The sequence below is a fragment of the Nymphalis io genome, chromosome 2, assembly GCF_905147045.1.
Source record: "Nymphalis io chromosome 2, ilAglIoxx1.1, whole genome shotgun sequence".
Lineage (NCBI taxonomy): Eukaryota > Metazoa > Arthropoda > Insecta > Lepidoptera > Nymphalidae > Nymphalis > Nymphalis io.
The window spans coordinates 7,290,800-7,307,977 of NC_065889.1; the positions used below are offsets into that span (position 1 = coordinate 7,290,800).

Here is a 17,178-nt window from a genome sequence, read left to right on the forward strand (position 1 = left end):
CTTTTTGCATAGGCGATAAAAGACTGTTTTCTAATAAAAATAGGTCTATTCAAATAATTTCTCTTATTGTATAACCTCTTGACTACTGCAATCACTTTTTAATTGTTATAAAAGGTTGGGCTTATCGAATATTTTAAATTAAGTATGAAATTGTAACTTTATTAACATAAAAAATCAAAATTAAAAATAGTGTGCAAATATAAGATGAATTGTTTTTTTTTTATAATGAGTAGAACAAAAAATGATTTTGCATTTTTGCAGTAAACAGTGGTTTCCTTGTCATGTTTGTTACCTTAAACACAAAATGACTACTAAAGTACAAAGCTGCCTTTGTAATTTCAGTGATTTCAAAATTAAAACGTTAGCGATTTTCATGCGCCTAATTAATAATTTTAATTTGAGGCACAAGTGATGAGGCAAAATTATATATAATTTTAGTTAAATAAAAAATATGAATTAATAAGCATCCCCTACTTTGTATTTTGTATTAATTGATAATGGATAATAATACTTTTTATCGTGCCGATCGGACTTTCGTGTATTATGAACCGATTAAGGTGCTCTTCACTTCACCACAGCCCATATTTTGCTTTTGATTAAAAAGAGTGTTTATCTGTGTAGCATGTCTTTTAATATGTACCTATCATTTATGTCAAAATCTGTTAATGTTATAATATTGTTGTAAGTTGTAACTTGTAACAACCTCTCAGTGTAACCACTGCTCACCGATAAATAAATATATGCATTAATTTATTATAATACGATAAATAGTAAATATATAAGTGAGATTTAAGTGCCCGTTTACAATTATTGGGAGTTAAAAGTAAGTGTAATTTGTGTTTATTATGTATATACCTACTAGAAGATTAGTTCAAATAGCTGGATGGGGAGGACTTATTGTCGCAACGACTGGATTTTATTTACAAAATAAAATTGTAGATAATGTAAGAAACGACAGTTACTACAAAGATGCTTTAAAAAAATTGCGAAGCCATCCAGGAGCAGTACATTATCTCGGTGAACCTATTAAGGATAAGCGTTTTAAATTAAGTGACAGTGAAAATAATTACTCCGATGCATCATCAGCTAAACTTCGTGTTCCTGTATCTGGACAAAAAGAAAGAGGATATTATTATTTTTGGGCCGAAAAAATCGATGAAAAATGGTGTATTGTTAGAGCAGAACTAGAATTGAAATCAAAACCCGATGAAAGATTAGTGATAGTAAAGCAAAGTTAATTTCAGCAAAAAACCTAATATTGATTACATAAAAATAGTTAATGGATATTATTTATCACTATAATTTAGTTGGTTTGTAAAGTTCTTTGTTAACATAAATTATATAAATGTTTAAATATTTGTTTCAGTTTTTAATTTTATCCGAGTTTAAAAAATGATGTTTATTGGAACATCACGAGAAAAGTTTTTTTATCATAATACATTGTTATGTCTAGTTAAATCACTACAAGATAAAAATATAACGGTTGATCTTCGAAATGATTCTTATATTTGTGGTCAACTTACATCAGTGGATGGGTAAGTTAATGAAATAAAATAAGCATATACATTTAATTCTTTATTTTCATTAAAGGTAGTAACAGTTACTTGCATTTCTTATATTGATATTAATTTGGCAAAAACTTATAACATTGCATATTTTTTAATTATTCCAAAATTAATCATTGTGAATTCATTAAAGTGTATTGTGCAAATAATTTCATTGATATTTCCTCTTAGAGAGAATCTTTAACTAATGAAAAAAAATTAGAATTATTCTACACACATGTATTACGATGACAATATAGTTATTATAATTAGATTATTTATTTCATATTATTTACGAAAATAAGTTTGAATTTGTACTAAGTGCCAAATAAGTGCTTCTTCTTGACAAAAAAAAAAAACAAACAACAAAACAAATTTATAGTGAATTATTATTGCTTGTATATCTAATTATGATCTTAATAATATATTGGAAATATTATTTACAATTTTTATGACTGAACTATAATATCACTACAAACTAACTATAAATGATGTTTAGGAGGAATTAGTAATCAATTGGTTGGAATCTTAACCAATTATTACAGAAAGAGAGAAATTATTTGAAAGAATTGTTTTTTTCAATAAGCACCTCTAAACAACATTTATAAGTAAGGCCAAAATTTTCAAAAACTTTAAATGCAAACTTAGATTATACTTTCAATACACTTTCAACAAACTTTCAACACGTCACAAAGTCGTAGCACATAAAAGAGATATTAATTAAACCTACATCTAATATTTATTTATGGAAGGGCCACAATTACTACATTATATATATATATATATATTTAAAATGCAGTATTGAGATTACAGATATTGATTAATTTTGCCATTAAAGCAGAAAAATACAAGTTATAAGTCATATTAAATATGATTAAAATGCACACTATTATTATTACAGTTACATGAACCTCTCAATGAGTAAAGCAGTGTTTTGTGATTGCCAAGAAAATGAATATTATTTTGATAATTTATTTGTACAAGCTCGAAATATTAGATATGTACATATACCAGAGACAGTAAGTAATATAATTGCAAGTATAAAAAAAATATTTACAATATTTTTAATTAACTACTTGATGACAATGTTTTCATATTTAGGTGTCCATATTAGGAAACATACTAAACGAATTTAAAAAAGGAAATGGAAAAGATCCGAATAAGGAAGATAAACCTGTAAAATCAAGAAAAGCTAAAAAGGCATTACAACAGCATATGAAAATTGTGGCATCATTAGAGAATTAACTTTCTATTTACTTTTTTTTAATTATTTTAAAACTTTTCTTTGTAATAACATTACATTTATGAACAACAATATTTAATTAAATAAAAAAAAAGTTTGTAATTATATTTTATTTAATCAATTTATTTCTTTTCATTATCTGATATATTATCCTGAGAATCAGATGGAGTTGGCCTATCTTTTATGTTCATATTATGTTCATTACTAGAATCTTCAGATTGTACTTTGGTATCACTATCCTTACTGTGATTATTATTACTGAAGTTATTAGATGTAATTTTCTGTTTGCTGTCATGACAAGGCATCACTCCATTTTCTGTGAAAAATAATTTCGGTTTGCTTGTGCTGTATTCATCTATTTTAATATCTTGGGTAAAATTCTCGGTTTTGTTGGTTCGTTGATTTAAAAACGCCAATTGATCACTAGAAAACTTCCGTATACAATTATTTAGAAGTAAATTCCTGATATCGTAGTTTCCTGATTTTTCTAAATTTTGTGTAGTATTGGTGTTATCATTCATTTTAATAGATTTGTTTGTATCACCATTGTTTGATCCATTCATATCTTCGACTACAGTTCGCTCCCGCTTATTTCGTTCCTGTTGTATTATAACAACCTGCTTAAAGGGTGTAGCCTTATTTGTCGCAATGCTTCGGATATTAGCTGGTCGGAGAAACCCGTCATCTTTGATTTGTGTAGCCGGAGACGACTGTGAGGCTGAGTCAGATGTCTGACTACATAAATAACTTGATTGATTTATATTTGCAATTATTGATGTTGGACTCGGAGATGATTGAGTTACATTTGGTCTTTGCAAAACTTGTGGAATTGATGAACCTGTAATGAATTAATTATTATTATTTAATATTTAATTTTATTTAACTTATAACGAATTTGTATCTATGTCTCCACAAATTTATTGATTAAATATATTTTTTCACCTTCAAAAATTAAAAAACATCACCATTTGCTTTTGCCTTCTTCTTTTTATGGCATTTAAAAATTATGGTGGAATAAAAAACACATAAAAAACATTACACTCCTTTTTAGCAGCTGTGTAAAAAATGAGGTACACTATACCTGGTGGCTTGTACTTCGCGAGTTGGGCATAAACTTGCTTGATGCGCTCGATGTTAACCTGCGAGGCCTTAGCGTGGTCGACTATCGGTTGTGGGTAGTCTCGTCCAATGATACAATTCGCATCTTGTTGTACCGTCTCCGGTGCCATCCAGGGCTCGTGAATGAAACGAGTTGGTAAATTCCTCAACGCTGGAATATACTTCCTACCAAACCAAAGAAAAAAATCTATGTTAGTTTTAATACATGAGCTATCTTGTTCTTAGCTGTTCAGGTTCGTGTTTTGGCTGAATAACAGAGCGACGGCTTTGCCTCTGACATTGAATGTCAGAAACTCACATAAGTCATTATTGTTACATTGTTTACTTGTAAGAATTTACCAATGATTTGATGTATCTTTAATTAAAGGTATTATCCGCGCGGTCGTAGAATAAAACACGTGGATTTAACCGAATATGTGGTCAAGCATTTATGTGTTTACACTTGCTTAATTTGTGTAGAAGGTAAAGGAAAACATCGTGAAGAATCCTGCATGCATCGGGTGAAATTCTGATACGTGTATCAATCAACCCGCATTGGGGAAGCATGGTAGAATGAGCGCTAAAAGCTCCTCCTTCAAATGGATAGGTGGCACATATTTCGGCTCTATTTTAAGTGTTTGAAATTCATTGACAGTGAGAGCCGAGAAAGTAAAGAAGATAAATCACTTGAAGAAAAACATCAATACTTTAATATCAGATGATTTTCGCTTCCACACCTCCTAAGCAACGTGTCGTGAAAAGCTAATAAACAAACTTCCTTAAGAGGAGAAAAGTTCGTCCAACAGTTAGACATTAGCCGGCTGTTACTTAGATCTATTTCTAAATTGTCATGCGGTGTATATGTGAAGCTGCACGTGTTTTAATAATGTTTTATTTACGATAAGCATACTATACACATGTGAAATTAAGAAAAATAAATACACTGTACACAAAACAAACCTTTGGAAAATAACAGTTATCACACGGGACAGACTTTAATAAATGTAGGTCATTATGAATTTATGTTTTTGTTGAAATATATTTATCCTCCAACTGTTTAACAATAATTTCTTAACTGGGAAAAACTTTACACAAACTTTAATCGAAGCAACGAATATAAATAAAATCTTTGTAGAAGATCATTCGAAATCCTACCAAATTTTGGAAGATGTCAGATGTCATTATTTATTTTCGAAAACTCCTTTTTCACCTGTTCTCTGAAATTGCAAATGCTTAAATTAAAAAAAGCACTAAATAGAACTAAATTTATTAAAACGAAATAAAAAGTAATGAAAAAGTGAATGTGTGATATAAAATGTTAGGCCAGTAAGGCTATTATGTAACAAATGAATTTGAAAAAGCATATTATTCTACAAAAAAAAAAAATAGCTTTGCTTCTCCTACATTTCAAGAATAATTATAAACATACACAAAAGCTGCTCCTTAAAAATAATATGACATGTAACATTGACTGTGTTAATGAAATCAATGTGATAAAAAATGTTAGTTATGGTAGTGCTTTATGGAAATTGTGCTTATACTGTCCGATCCAATTAAATTAACATTACGAATAACTATTAAAAAATAGTGTATGAGTTATTTATAAATATATATAGATAAATGATTATTTATTATAGGTTTATGTAAAATTTATTTCATTTTTGTATAAAACGATTTAAGATCCGTTAGTTTTTGTCGTATGTTTACGTTTACGTTTCTTTATTTATTTAATTACTAGCCAATGGCATAATTTTTTTTGTATTCTTAAATGGTATAATAGACTAAAGTGGTAGTCTTGACCTGAATTTTTTCGTGATGTATGAAAATAACTAATACATATATACATAAATACAAATAATACTTACGACATTTATTTTTGCACATTGCTAATATAAAATACATACCTAATGAAGTCACCATTTGGATCAATTTTTCGACCAAAGCGGACGGGGCAATAGCAGTGGAAAAATTGCTGGAAGAAAGATGAGCACGACAGCCACATCCACATGCCCGCATTAACCGACCAATCGGCGTCCAGGAGCAGCTCGTCAAATACCTATAAAAATACTCATCAGTGTTGTAGCTAGATTGTCCGTGCCGATAAGTTTTTTGGTTTTTCTGTCAATGATTTTTAGTAACAATACAGCACAGGGCTGGTTACACACTCAAGATATTGTTGAAAATAGTGGCTTGTGAGATGTAAAATGTCTATAAAACAATAAACACCTTGCCTTACTTAGTAGTATCTTCAGTGTAATTTTAAAAACCCTTTTTGAATTTGGGTCATATGAGTACAAAAAGTAACATAATTTTATCTTTATAATGAATAAACTAATATGCAAGTCGATAGTTTTATTTAACATAATAACATTTAATAAACGTAATATTATACACCTATTTTTATTATTGAAACTTGGTTGGTTTTGGAAGTTTGCATAAAACTTGCATACAAAACTTAAAGCGGTACCTTCATGCCTTCCTCCCATGAGATCCAGAGGTCGCCTCTCGTGAGGAAACACGCAGCTGCGTGTCGCGATAAATGATGGATCCAACCTTCTTCTCGTAACTGAATCATTATTGCATCTATCCATGGATAACCAGTTTTGCCCTTAAAAAAAATCAATTTTGGTTTAAACTGCTATTTGTTATTCTTATAAAAAAATATTTATCTATACATAACTTGTCCTGACTAATTCATCAACGCAGAGCCACCAAACCAAATCCAAATCCAAACCACAGGGGTTAGAAACATTAAATTTTGGTAATTGATATATTTTATGATGGAAGCACCACAAAATTACGAAATGCAAAATACATAATGTCTTCATATCAATATACCCTAGGGAGGGCGAATTTCACTATCATAGTGAAACTAAATTAAATGTAAATAAGACGTGCCTGGTTTGTCCTGTACGGGCTTATTTCTCCTGGCTTATACCTGGGCTTGATAGTTTGATCATGGGTCAGCATTCTGAACACATTTCAGGAAACAGTATAATAAATGTTTCCAAATGACTTCTTTTGGAGCCAAAACAAATTATAGAAGATGGATTTATGTACTCTCAAGGTGCAAGGTTAGGTGTATCACTTAATCGGCAGTCTCGAAGCTTTACCTCAACATGACCCACAATTCTCACAAAGTTATTTTAGGATGTGCTCGAGAAGAGGTAGTTTTCATTCCAATATACCATCCTTCAGAATATTCATTCTAATTTCAAAGAATATAGTTCCATCTTAAAGCGTGCCTTTTTATGACAATCAATAAGTCCCAAAGCGCGCGAGCGAAGCCGCGGGCAACAGCTAGTCGTATTAAGTTATGGTCAAGTAATATTAGGTGAATTATTAACTTACATTTGCCCACTTCAAGAGAGCGTCTTGATTTTTCTGCCAAGGGATCTGTACACATATCGGGTTCCCTTCCATTCGATCAAAGTTGGGGTTCTTAGTCGCAGCGCAATAAAAAAATTCCCTCCACAGTATTTGGCCGTGTAATGACAACGGCGGTAGAACTCGCTTTACCCTTGTATACAGCTCGGTCAGTTGATAATAAAATAGCCTTGTGGATAAGCACCCAAATCTGCAACGGCGAAAAAACATGTCTTAAAAAATCTGGACAACATGCCTTATGATAAAATCTAATTATAAATTATGGTAATTCTGTTTATCACGAAATCCGTGCTTCAAATTCCGTCTATTCCAATTGAAGTAAGAAAAAAAGGTTTAATTGAAAATTGACATTGATTGAATCAACATTATTAATGATTATAATTCATCTCGTGCATGACGGTGAAGGAAAACATCGTGAGGAAACCTGCATGTCTAACTTCATTGAAATTATGCCACATGTGTATTCTACCAACCCGCATTGGAGCAGCGTGGTGGAATAAGCTCCCAAACCTTCTCCTCAAAAGGGAGAGGAGACCTTAGCCCAGCAGTGGGACATTAACAGGCTGTTACTGTTTACTGTTACTGAATCAAAATTTTTTTATCGTAGTACATTATTCACACACGGCCATCTGATCCCAAACTAAGCAGAGCTTGTACTATGGAAACGAGACAACTGGTATACAACATATAATACTTTTTTTGTAAATACATACTTATGATTTTTATTTTACCAACATGACATTGTTAATTAACTATTGCGGATAAAAGTGACGAAATTCAAATAAAATCCGTAATATATATACATTTATATATCGCTTCATTCTAAACAGCCCTAAACGCCAAATGACGTCACACATACGGTATCATGATGTTATACCTAATGTAAAAAAATAGAGTCATTTACTCATTTGCTTTGCCAATTAGGCGCCATTTTAAACTTTGAGTTGTTTACGTTTAAAACTCGTTTAAAACTTTCAGTACGTTGACCTTGTACGAAACGTGCGGCTGGTACGAAACAATATTTTAAATTCTCAATGGCGTGTACTCATCACATGGATCTATCTTGATTTTTAATCTTTATATATGCAGAGTTGATACTTTAAAAATAAAAGTCGTACTTTTGTTGTAATCAAAAATACATTAGTGACATTGTTTACCGTGACGCAAAGACCACTAATTTTTTTTAACGCTGTTAAAGCGCGTTACGCCTTTCCCCCACGGGAACAGTGGGGGGTATATGATGGGGCTCGTCGGTGTCCAAGGCGCCAAGTGCGCCCCGAACATCGGAATACCCACTAAAAAAACCAGCGGTACCCTTTCCGTCTTAGCGAGGAGAGCCGCGGGATCGCTTTCGCATGCAACCGTTAAAAAACACTACCTCACGTAACCGGTAATGTGACGTCACCAATTTTTTTTTTTATTTAATAATTTTCTCCCAATTTACGCATTAAAATATTTTTATGTTATTTCAGCACTTTTAAATTTTGAAATGTTGTCACTAGTCATTACGAGATAAAGATTTGTTTACATTTTTTTTCTTCTTCAATACGAATGGACTATTTTAGCTGTATTGACAGCTCTCAATGTATTGGTTTGACTTTTTCACTTAGTGGGTTAAAAATGATAGCAATTGACTGGCAGTTAAGTGAACATATAATTAACAGATCTTGTACAAATTAATCCATATCAATGTTGCTATCATAAAAATATTATGCACGCTATAGTTGCAAACAATACACCATAAATCAATTGGAGCAGCGTGGTGGAATAAGCTCCAAACCTTCTCAAAAAAGGAGAAGAGGCCTTAGCCCAGCATTGGGATATTCACAGGCTGTTACTTTACTACTTTTATTAAACAATCAGTATAAACTTGATTAAAATGTATTTAACCTCAAGTAAGGCGATAATCCTGTCTGACTAGCGAGCAGAGACTGCGGCGTCATCTTCGGTCGTCCAAATGAAGCCACCCACGCTTTTCTCTCTAAGTGCCTTTCCAGCCTCAATAAGGCCTCGTTCTCACCACCGATCCAAAGTGGAGGTTTGAGTCCGTCAGTGTCAAAGCCTAAAAGTAAATATTTTATTATTTATACTTTTCTTTTGTTATAAAAGAAAAAAACACGTGTTTTTAACAGACTTCGAATTATAATATATAATTATATATATTATTATGTTATCGAATTAAATTTACGAAACAAATCATCGCACTTTCTTATATAAAAAAATATTAAAAGTAAAATGATATAATAAAAAGTGAACTTAACGCATTAAAATCAATAACTTTCAGTAACTAGCTATGAAGCGTGTCTGTCATTGGAATGGTTTTTAACAAATAGGTCACAATATTGCGAAATAAACCTTTATACAAGCTACTCTAGCAATCAACGGCATGCGTACGTCCACGTGACGTATTATATATTTTATTACAAAACAAAATTTTGTTTTTAAAGTTTCTTTTTTTGTTTCCAAAAAAAAAAAGCCCGAGCTTTTGTAATCTGATCAAAACACTTTTTAATTTCCACGAAAAATAATAAAATAATAAGTTGAAAAAAAAAACATAAAACCCAAGTTTATGCAAGAAACTTGTTACAAAGTTACTTTTAATGTCCGGTTTCTAAATGTTAACCGAAGATTTTTATAATCGTCTGTGCTATACATTAATCTTCGTTTAAACTACGGTTAACTTGACGAATATATATGTCGTTTATTAGCTCCATAACTTTATTAGACGTTTCATTTTGCGTCAAACTAGTTTTTTTTAGGTAAATTAACAATAAAAATTATTAACATGAAAGACAACGCATTTATTATTCATGTTCTTCATAAGAACATTTAATCTTTCAGCGTCTGATTTGGACTTGAATTATAATGTATGTACACCCTGACACTTAAGACGTAATACAGGCCATTTGAAAGTGTTTACAATTTATATTAAGATAAAATATTGTGACGTATGCAGAAACGAAGGAACTTCAAAAACGGGGTATTACGTTAATGACAAACTTTAATAATAATAATAAATATATTAACGGTGTATTTTAGTAATGGCAATAAGTGCAACAAGTGCCCAAGTATGACTTTATGCAAAAAAATATCTCTGATTCACTCTTCTCTAACTTATGTGGGTTCGGTACAAAAGATATTACATTTGGAAAAAAAAACCTAAATACATGTACAAATTAAAACATCAAATTATATATTTCTGGACACAGAAAGCGTAGAAGACCCACTTCACGGTGAAACAATTTAAAATCGTTGAAATCAGGGGACCAATTCTACTAATTTATAACGGTTACGATACGTTCGCGATTCTATTTCGATCCAACTTCGAAGAAACCTCAACTAGATCGTTATGTTAGTGGAATAGGAAAACGATTATACGGCAACGATTACGTTTCGATTCGATTGCGATAAAATGACAATTCGTTTAGTTGAATTGATCTCCGGAACTCGACGTTTTTTGTACTGACCTCACCGAAATAAAATTAATACCGACCATACTTACCTAGTGCTACTATATTAAATAATACTTTAAATTTTAATTAGCATTTTATAATTGTAATACTATATATATTTATACTACTTGTGTAATCCTATTTTCGTTTTTGTCACGAGGAATGTAGTGTGTTATGTATATAAGCTTTCAGATTATCAAATAAATAAATACCACTCGCCATTAGGCGTCAAACTTAAAATTCAACGCAAAAATCGGTCGTGAAATGTCAGAAAGTGATATGCGACATTGACTATAATATGACATTTCAAGTATACACGCGTCAAAATAGTATATCGGGTGAGTAATGAAGTGAGTTATTATTGTGATTATGATATAGTATTAAAGTCGGCGTATAATATACTGACCAAGCTCTTCGAGGGTGGGTACACCGAAGCGATCTTCATGATCGGCCCCGAGTGGGGTGATGGCACCGTTGAGCATGTCCGCCGTTATGGCGGGCTCAGCCGGCGGCGGTGGAGGCATGCTCGCGATCAGTGCTTGGAACTGGTGGTACGTTAATGGTGCTTTGCCTCCATTGCGTTCTATAATGCTGTATAAATGAGAATATAATATACGTGTATTTTTAAATTTCAATTTCAACCATCTATATAAATAAAAAATAATGTTTGTATACGTTCCTAAAACATGCATCCGATTGTGATGAAACAGTGAAACTAAAGAAAAAAACACTATTTTTTTCGTGTATGTTTGTTCTTCAATATAAACGTTCTATGTAAATGCGAAGCCGAGACGTAGCTAGTATAAAATATGGCAAAAGGGACATAATATCATAGTTCCACTGTTGGTGACCCATTGGCGATGTAAGGACTCGTTAATATTTCTTACATTGCACATTTCAATTGCGTTATTAATAAGCATATGCAAATATAAATAAAAGTAAACTAAAATTTAATGACTACGATTGTCGGTCTAATCGTATTTCGTTGTTTGTTTTAGTCTTAAAAATGACTTATTTTATTTAAAACACTAGTTTTCGAGCGCGGCTTCGCTCTTTTTTTGGGAGAAGGATGTTAGGGTACCTCCCTATGTCCTTAATGTACACCTGACAACGTGTAAGCAAAATTTCAGGATGATTAAGATGTAAAAGCGTAACAGACACTCAATCAAAGTAACTTTTGCATTTATTACATTAGTTATATATTTTGAAGACTATAGGAGATTATTAGTGCGCTTCCCACTTTGGTAGTCTTTACAATTTCAGAACTCGTTAATCTTAACCGATGATCGTGGGTTCAAACCCGGGCAAGCACCACTGAATTTTAATGTGCTTAATTTGTGATTATCATTTCGTGCTTGACGGCGATGGAAAACATCGTGAGTAAACCTGCATGTGTCTAATTTCATTGAAATTATGTCACATGTGTATTCTACCAATCCGCATTGGTACTTTCACTCAAAAAGGTAGAGGCCTTAGCCTTAGCCCAGCAGTGGGACATTAACAGGCTGTTACTGTACTATATATTTTGTTTTTTATCCCTGACATTTACATTGCTCGTATGCGATACGATTAAATATTAATTAAAAAATATATTTATGTCAATCAATCAATCAACAGCCAATCGTTGTCCACTGCTGAACATAGGCCTCTCCCAAGGTGCGCCAAAGCTCCCTGTCCTCCGCCTTCCGCATCCAGTTGGTGCCCGCCATCTTCTTAAGGTCGTCGGTCCACCTGGCTGGAGGGCGCCCTACGCTGCGCTTGCCGATTCGCGGTCTCCACTCTATATTTATGTATTTGTTTTAAATCTATTACGTACTTGTCCAGCTTGTACAGTGTGTGCGAGACCCTGGAAGTGACTTTTATGCCAACTTCGCGACATTTGGTCGTTATGTTGTGGTCTCGAACGCGACCGTACGGCTCCGGATCCTCCTCGAATGTGAGTGCGGTTGTTTCCCATTCCCGAAACAGTTTTGGTAACGCATCCGCCGGCTGGCCTCTCACGACAAAAAGCCGTGAATTCAACTTTTTCAAATTGTTGTCTAAATCTTCTAGGCATTGTAGAAGAAATCTACAATGACATCACTCTAGTTAAGAATATTATGGTCGTTACACAATTCTGCCAACATTAAATACCGACTTAATCAGATGAAACAAACGTCATTAACGCTCTGCACAGTTATCGTTCATTGAAGTGTTACAGTTGATGCATGTGTAAGCTTCAATTTACAGTGTAACCTGGATAACTGGGATCACAAAAGATCTTATCACTTAAAGATGCTTTTCATATAGCCTGTTTCCTAAATTAGTTAGGTTTAAAATGACGGTTGCCTTATTTACTAATTATATATATATATATAATATATATAATAATTATTATAATTTTAACATTACATGTATTACGTGCTTCAAAAATCAACGCCTATAAATTTGAATAAATACGCCAGGATTTACAATATTTGACATTTCAAAATATTTATAAGTCTCTAATCCATTTTATCAGTCACCTTACAGGCTCTCTCTATTACATTCCTTACTCTGGTCTCTTCTTCTATTTCGAAGAAGAGCAGAATAAATGAAAAAAAAAAAGAAATTGGAGTACGAATTAGAGAAATAAGTATTCAAAGGTGTCGCAACCTGTCCTGGCCAATATTTAAAATTATGTTTTTTGCCTTACTTTAAGAGGCTATTAAGCTACAAAGAATTATAGTGTTAATATCGAATTAATACTATAATTGAAATGTCGGTTAGAAAGGCGTGATTATTCTCAGTTATTTCAACTCAACAGTGTCGGTACCTGAAATTATCAGTAATCGACGTTTCTCACATATACAGGGCCCAAGTAACCAGATTACACTGTTACAATACTTGTTACATAGATAGATTTGTTTTCGTAATGATTTCCAACTGATTAAAGGAAGAAAATTTTATAGAAACTATTCGTAAGCTATTCGTAACTTAACTCTTACGTATACTTCACAAAAACTAATTATTGATATAAAACGAATAAGACAAATTAATTACCTACAATAGATATTGCGTCAATTAACAATAAAAACCTTTTATTAATAAATATATTAATGTTACATACCTCCATTTGTTGATGCCAACATTCGACGAACTTGCGAACCATGGATCGATAATGAAAATGCATCGAAACGTTGCTGCGCCGGTGAGGCCCTCCCGTAAAGCCGGGTTATCGTGAAGTCGGAGCCCCTTCCTGAACCAGTGCACGGTGTTCTTCACTGGTTGACGCCCCGATGGCGTGCTCACTTGCGCCGCGACAGGAGTCCGCGTGCTCGACGCCGGCGGCGTCTCCGCGGCGGCCGACATAACTACGTCACCGACATCACTGTCTAAAATCACATGTCTTTATTTAAAAAGACAAATAATTAATAATAATATAAAAAAACTTCAAGTCGGCCTTGCGTCGATGATCTATATATGATACATCTTGATGTTTTTAAGCTGAAAAATAACGCAATTTCAATATCAATTAAAAACAAAACCTCCACTTTAAGTTAAATGATGCAATATAAGAGTATTTCTGACTTGACTTTTTAATATGGGCTCATAGATACTTATCAGTATATAGGTAGTATGATACCGCCTTTACACATGCGTGCTCGTATTGGCTTTAGTCTGACTCGAGTGACCGTTTACACATTCGCTTGTATTTATTTCTACTTCAACTTGACCAAACGGACGACATCGTCATTCTAGCGGCTTTCTGCATTGCAGCGATTTATACATATATGTCGCTGCAATGCAAAAAATATACATAATAATTATTAATATTATAATATCAATAAAATAATAAATAAATCATAAATTGTACAAATTCTTTCTTATTAAATATAAAATTCTTTAATAAATATAAATTCTAACATTAAAAAAATGAAAGAAAAAGCGAATGTATAACGATAAGATCGCCTCGCCACTCTATTGACTCGTGTTGAAGAAACCGCTTTTAGACGCGAGCGTCACAAGCGGCGAGGCGAAGCACGAGGTGAATGACGAATGCTCCGTTTACATTTTCGTGTCTCGACTCGTCGTTCGCCTCGTCACTCGCGCGAATGTGTAAATGCGGCTAAAACGTATGAATTAAAATGTATTATACCTTTTTATGACAAAAAATAAAAACATTACCTAGTGTGTAATTTTTGTTACCATAATTATTTAAAACTGACGAAGTGAGTGAAAAACGTAAGATTGAAAATGTTTTGTATCACACCAATTTTCACTTTTCATAATATAAATACTGAACATATATGAAAAATAGGCATTCCATGTGACCTGTAAAAAAATATTTGCTTTATAAACTTAATTTTCAACTAACCAATTTTTTATAATGAAGCTGATTTTATTTAACAATTTGTCAAAACTTTCTCATATGGCATTAAAGTACTTAATTTTTGACAAATTAGTTGTTGGGATTGTATGCACCATAATCGACATCATTATATTGAATATACACAGGGTATAGTAAGTAGCATTGCTTCATGGCAAGAGTATACAGCAATGATTATCAAAACAAAATTGTTAGCTATTGCCATGCCTGTCTCCTGTCTCATTGCAATTAACTTACCTGCCATTTAACATACACATAATAGCGAGTTGGAATGCAAGTTCTGTTCACTTACCTAATACAATGCGCTATCAGGTGGGGTTTTAAGCCGAACGCCAAAAAAAAACATTTATGAAAGCAAAGCCAGGCATGCTACCACCGATTGTGCATGTCTACTTGTATTTACATCCTGTTTGTAATGATTTGCTTTAGTAATCATGGCTTAATTATGCTTTCTTGCAAGTTACAGGCATGAAGTGAAGCAAATTGACATGCATGATTTACTTGCAAATTTTATTCTCTGTGCGCTATTTATAAGGCATGCACCAGTTTGCTCTCTGTATATGACAAACAGCAAAAGTTGAACCTGCCTTAAGTATGCCAGTTATAAAATTATAAATATCAAAAATTACAATTCAATATAATACTTGGAAACTGTATGACGCATTTAATTTTCTATGCCACAGAATCTGAAAAAGTAGGTACTTTTGTTTCTTGTCTTATATTTTATTCGCTAATGATATTTATATAATTTTGACCATGATGTAATAAATTATTCCCTAGCTTTACAAATTAGATATTAACACCTAATATATATAATACAACAGCTTAAATACTGTTCTCTCATCGCCTTTTTTAATTATATCAAGTAAGGAATACCTGAAAATAATTAATAAGTCCTTAGTGTCATATTTGGAGAATATATAAATTTAATTGGATATTATAACTACTTGTATATGAATTATGAAAAATAACACTACTGAGTTTCTGGACTGCTATATATATTTCTACGGAGAAAGAAATATATATGGAAAAAAAATATTTACTTTGTCTAAATATGTTCATTGAATATGATTGTTTGTCTATATAATAAAACGAAACTATGGTTTTTCTCAATTAGAATTATTATTGACAATTTCCTATTAAGAATATACTGCAATATTTTTAACAAAGCATTTGTTTAAAAAAATTTTAATTACTTATAATAATTAAAACAATATGTTTAAAATACTCTTAGTAAATGTCAAACATAATTATTTCAATCAATTTAGAATAAAAAATCTATATCATTAGTAATTGGTGATTACCATTACTTGATCTTGAAAATAGAATCTAGTAGTTTAAATTAAATTTTTATTTATCGATAATATTCTTACCTTGCAATCCGCTCCGCAGGAGTTCTTAAAACAAGATCTCCAGGGAAAAACATAGTAAGCACTTGTTCAAAATTGTAAATGTCTCATTTTAAATGTAATATATTTTTTTAGTATAAAATCAATAGTAGAAGAAAATGTTAATGTTGACTCATATCACATCGCTACAAAACATTGATTTTTATATTTTGCTAGTCTCTTTTGCAAAATTTTTAGCACTGAATAACGTTTTTTTTATCGTTTTAACACTTGCAACTTAATTTGTATATATAAACTTATTATTTCCTAAGTAATAATTAATTGTAGTTGGAATGGACTTTCTAGAACATCACTAAATTAAAACTGCGTTGATACAATACAAACAGAGAATAGCCAAACTCGGAACGCAGTGTACAGATTACTGGTAGAATGTCAGAATAAGAAATCAGCCACGCCGCTTGCAACGTGACTTTTATGTACAATTATAAACGTATATACATTAATACTATTACGTAGTATATACAAGACAGTACATAATAACTTTGGTATATAAGCAACATGACATATCTTTGAAGTTTGAAGTAATTTCAATAAACAATTTTTTCTTTAGAGTTTAGACTTTACTCCTTGGTACAATAACTCTTACAGCAAGGCCATACTTGCGACAAAATGTGTGTGATATATGTATGTAAAAAATGTAAATTATGAAAAAAAATTGGGAAGCTTTAAATGTACAAGATATTTGCTGTAATAATCA

At 32.0% G+C, this 17,178-nt stretch overlaps 2 protein-coding genes across 6 annotated transcripts; one reads left to right on the forward strand and one right to left on the reverse strand.

Annotated features, from left to right (window-relative positions):
• Positions 1 to 636: 636 nt before the first annotated feature.
• LOC126780015 (U7 snRNA-associated Sm-like protein LSm10) lies at positions 637 to 2,889 on the forward strand. Of its 2 annotated transcripts, none has more exons than XM_050504264.1 (4): positions 637 to 827; positions 1,367 to 1,535; positions 2,446 to 2,563; positions 2,646 to 2,889. In XM_050504264.1, exons 2-4 carry the CDS (start codon positions 1,393 to 1,395, stop codon positions 2,787 to 2,789), a joined length of 405 nt encoding a protein of 134 aa, XP_050360221.1. In that variant the 5' UTR covers positions 637 to 827; positions 1,367 to 1,392; the 3' UTR covers positions 2,790 to 2,889. The 2 variants fall into 2 exon arrangements, with proteins under 2 accessions (XP_050360221.1, XP_050360229.1); XM_050504272.1 differs by having other exon boundaries at positions 637 to 823.
• On the reverse strand, positions 2,877 to 16,869 carry LOC126779879 (cryptochrome-1-like). Of its 4 annotated transcripts, XM_050504034.1 has the most exons (12): positions 16,446 to 16,867; positions 15,365 to 15,626; positions 14,871 to 15,017; positions 13,813 to 14,077; positions 12,541 to 12,792; positions 11,131 to 11,315; positions 9,163 to 9,334; positions 7,237 to 7,462; positions 6,353 to 6,493; positions 5,790 to 5,941; positions 3,869 to 4,071; positions 2,877 to 3,625 (listed from the first exon to the last, which is right to left on the reverse strand). In XM_050504034.1, the coding sequence occupies exons 4-12, from the start codon at positions 14,052 to 14,054 to the stop codon at positions 2,910 to 2,912; spliced, it is 2,289 nt and encodes a 762-aa protein (XP_050359991.1). In that variant the 5' UTR covers positions 14,055 to 14,077; positions 14,871 to 15,017; positions 15,365 to 15,626; positions 16,446 to 16,867; the 3' UTR covers positions 2,877 to 2,909. The 4 variants fall into 4 exon arrangements, with proteins under 4 accessions (XP_050359991.1, XP_050360000.1, XP_050359972.1 ...); XM_050504043.1 differs by lacking the exon at positions 15,365 to 15,626; XM_050504015.1 differs by lacking the exons at positions 14,871 to 15,017; positions 15,365 to 15,626 and having other exon boundaries at positions 13,813 to 14,091; positions 16,446 to 16,869.
• Positions 16,870 to 17,178: the final 309 nt, after the last annotated feature.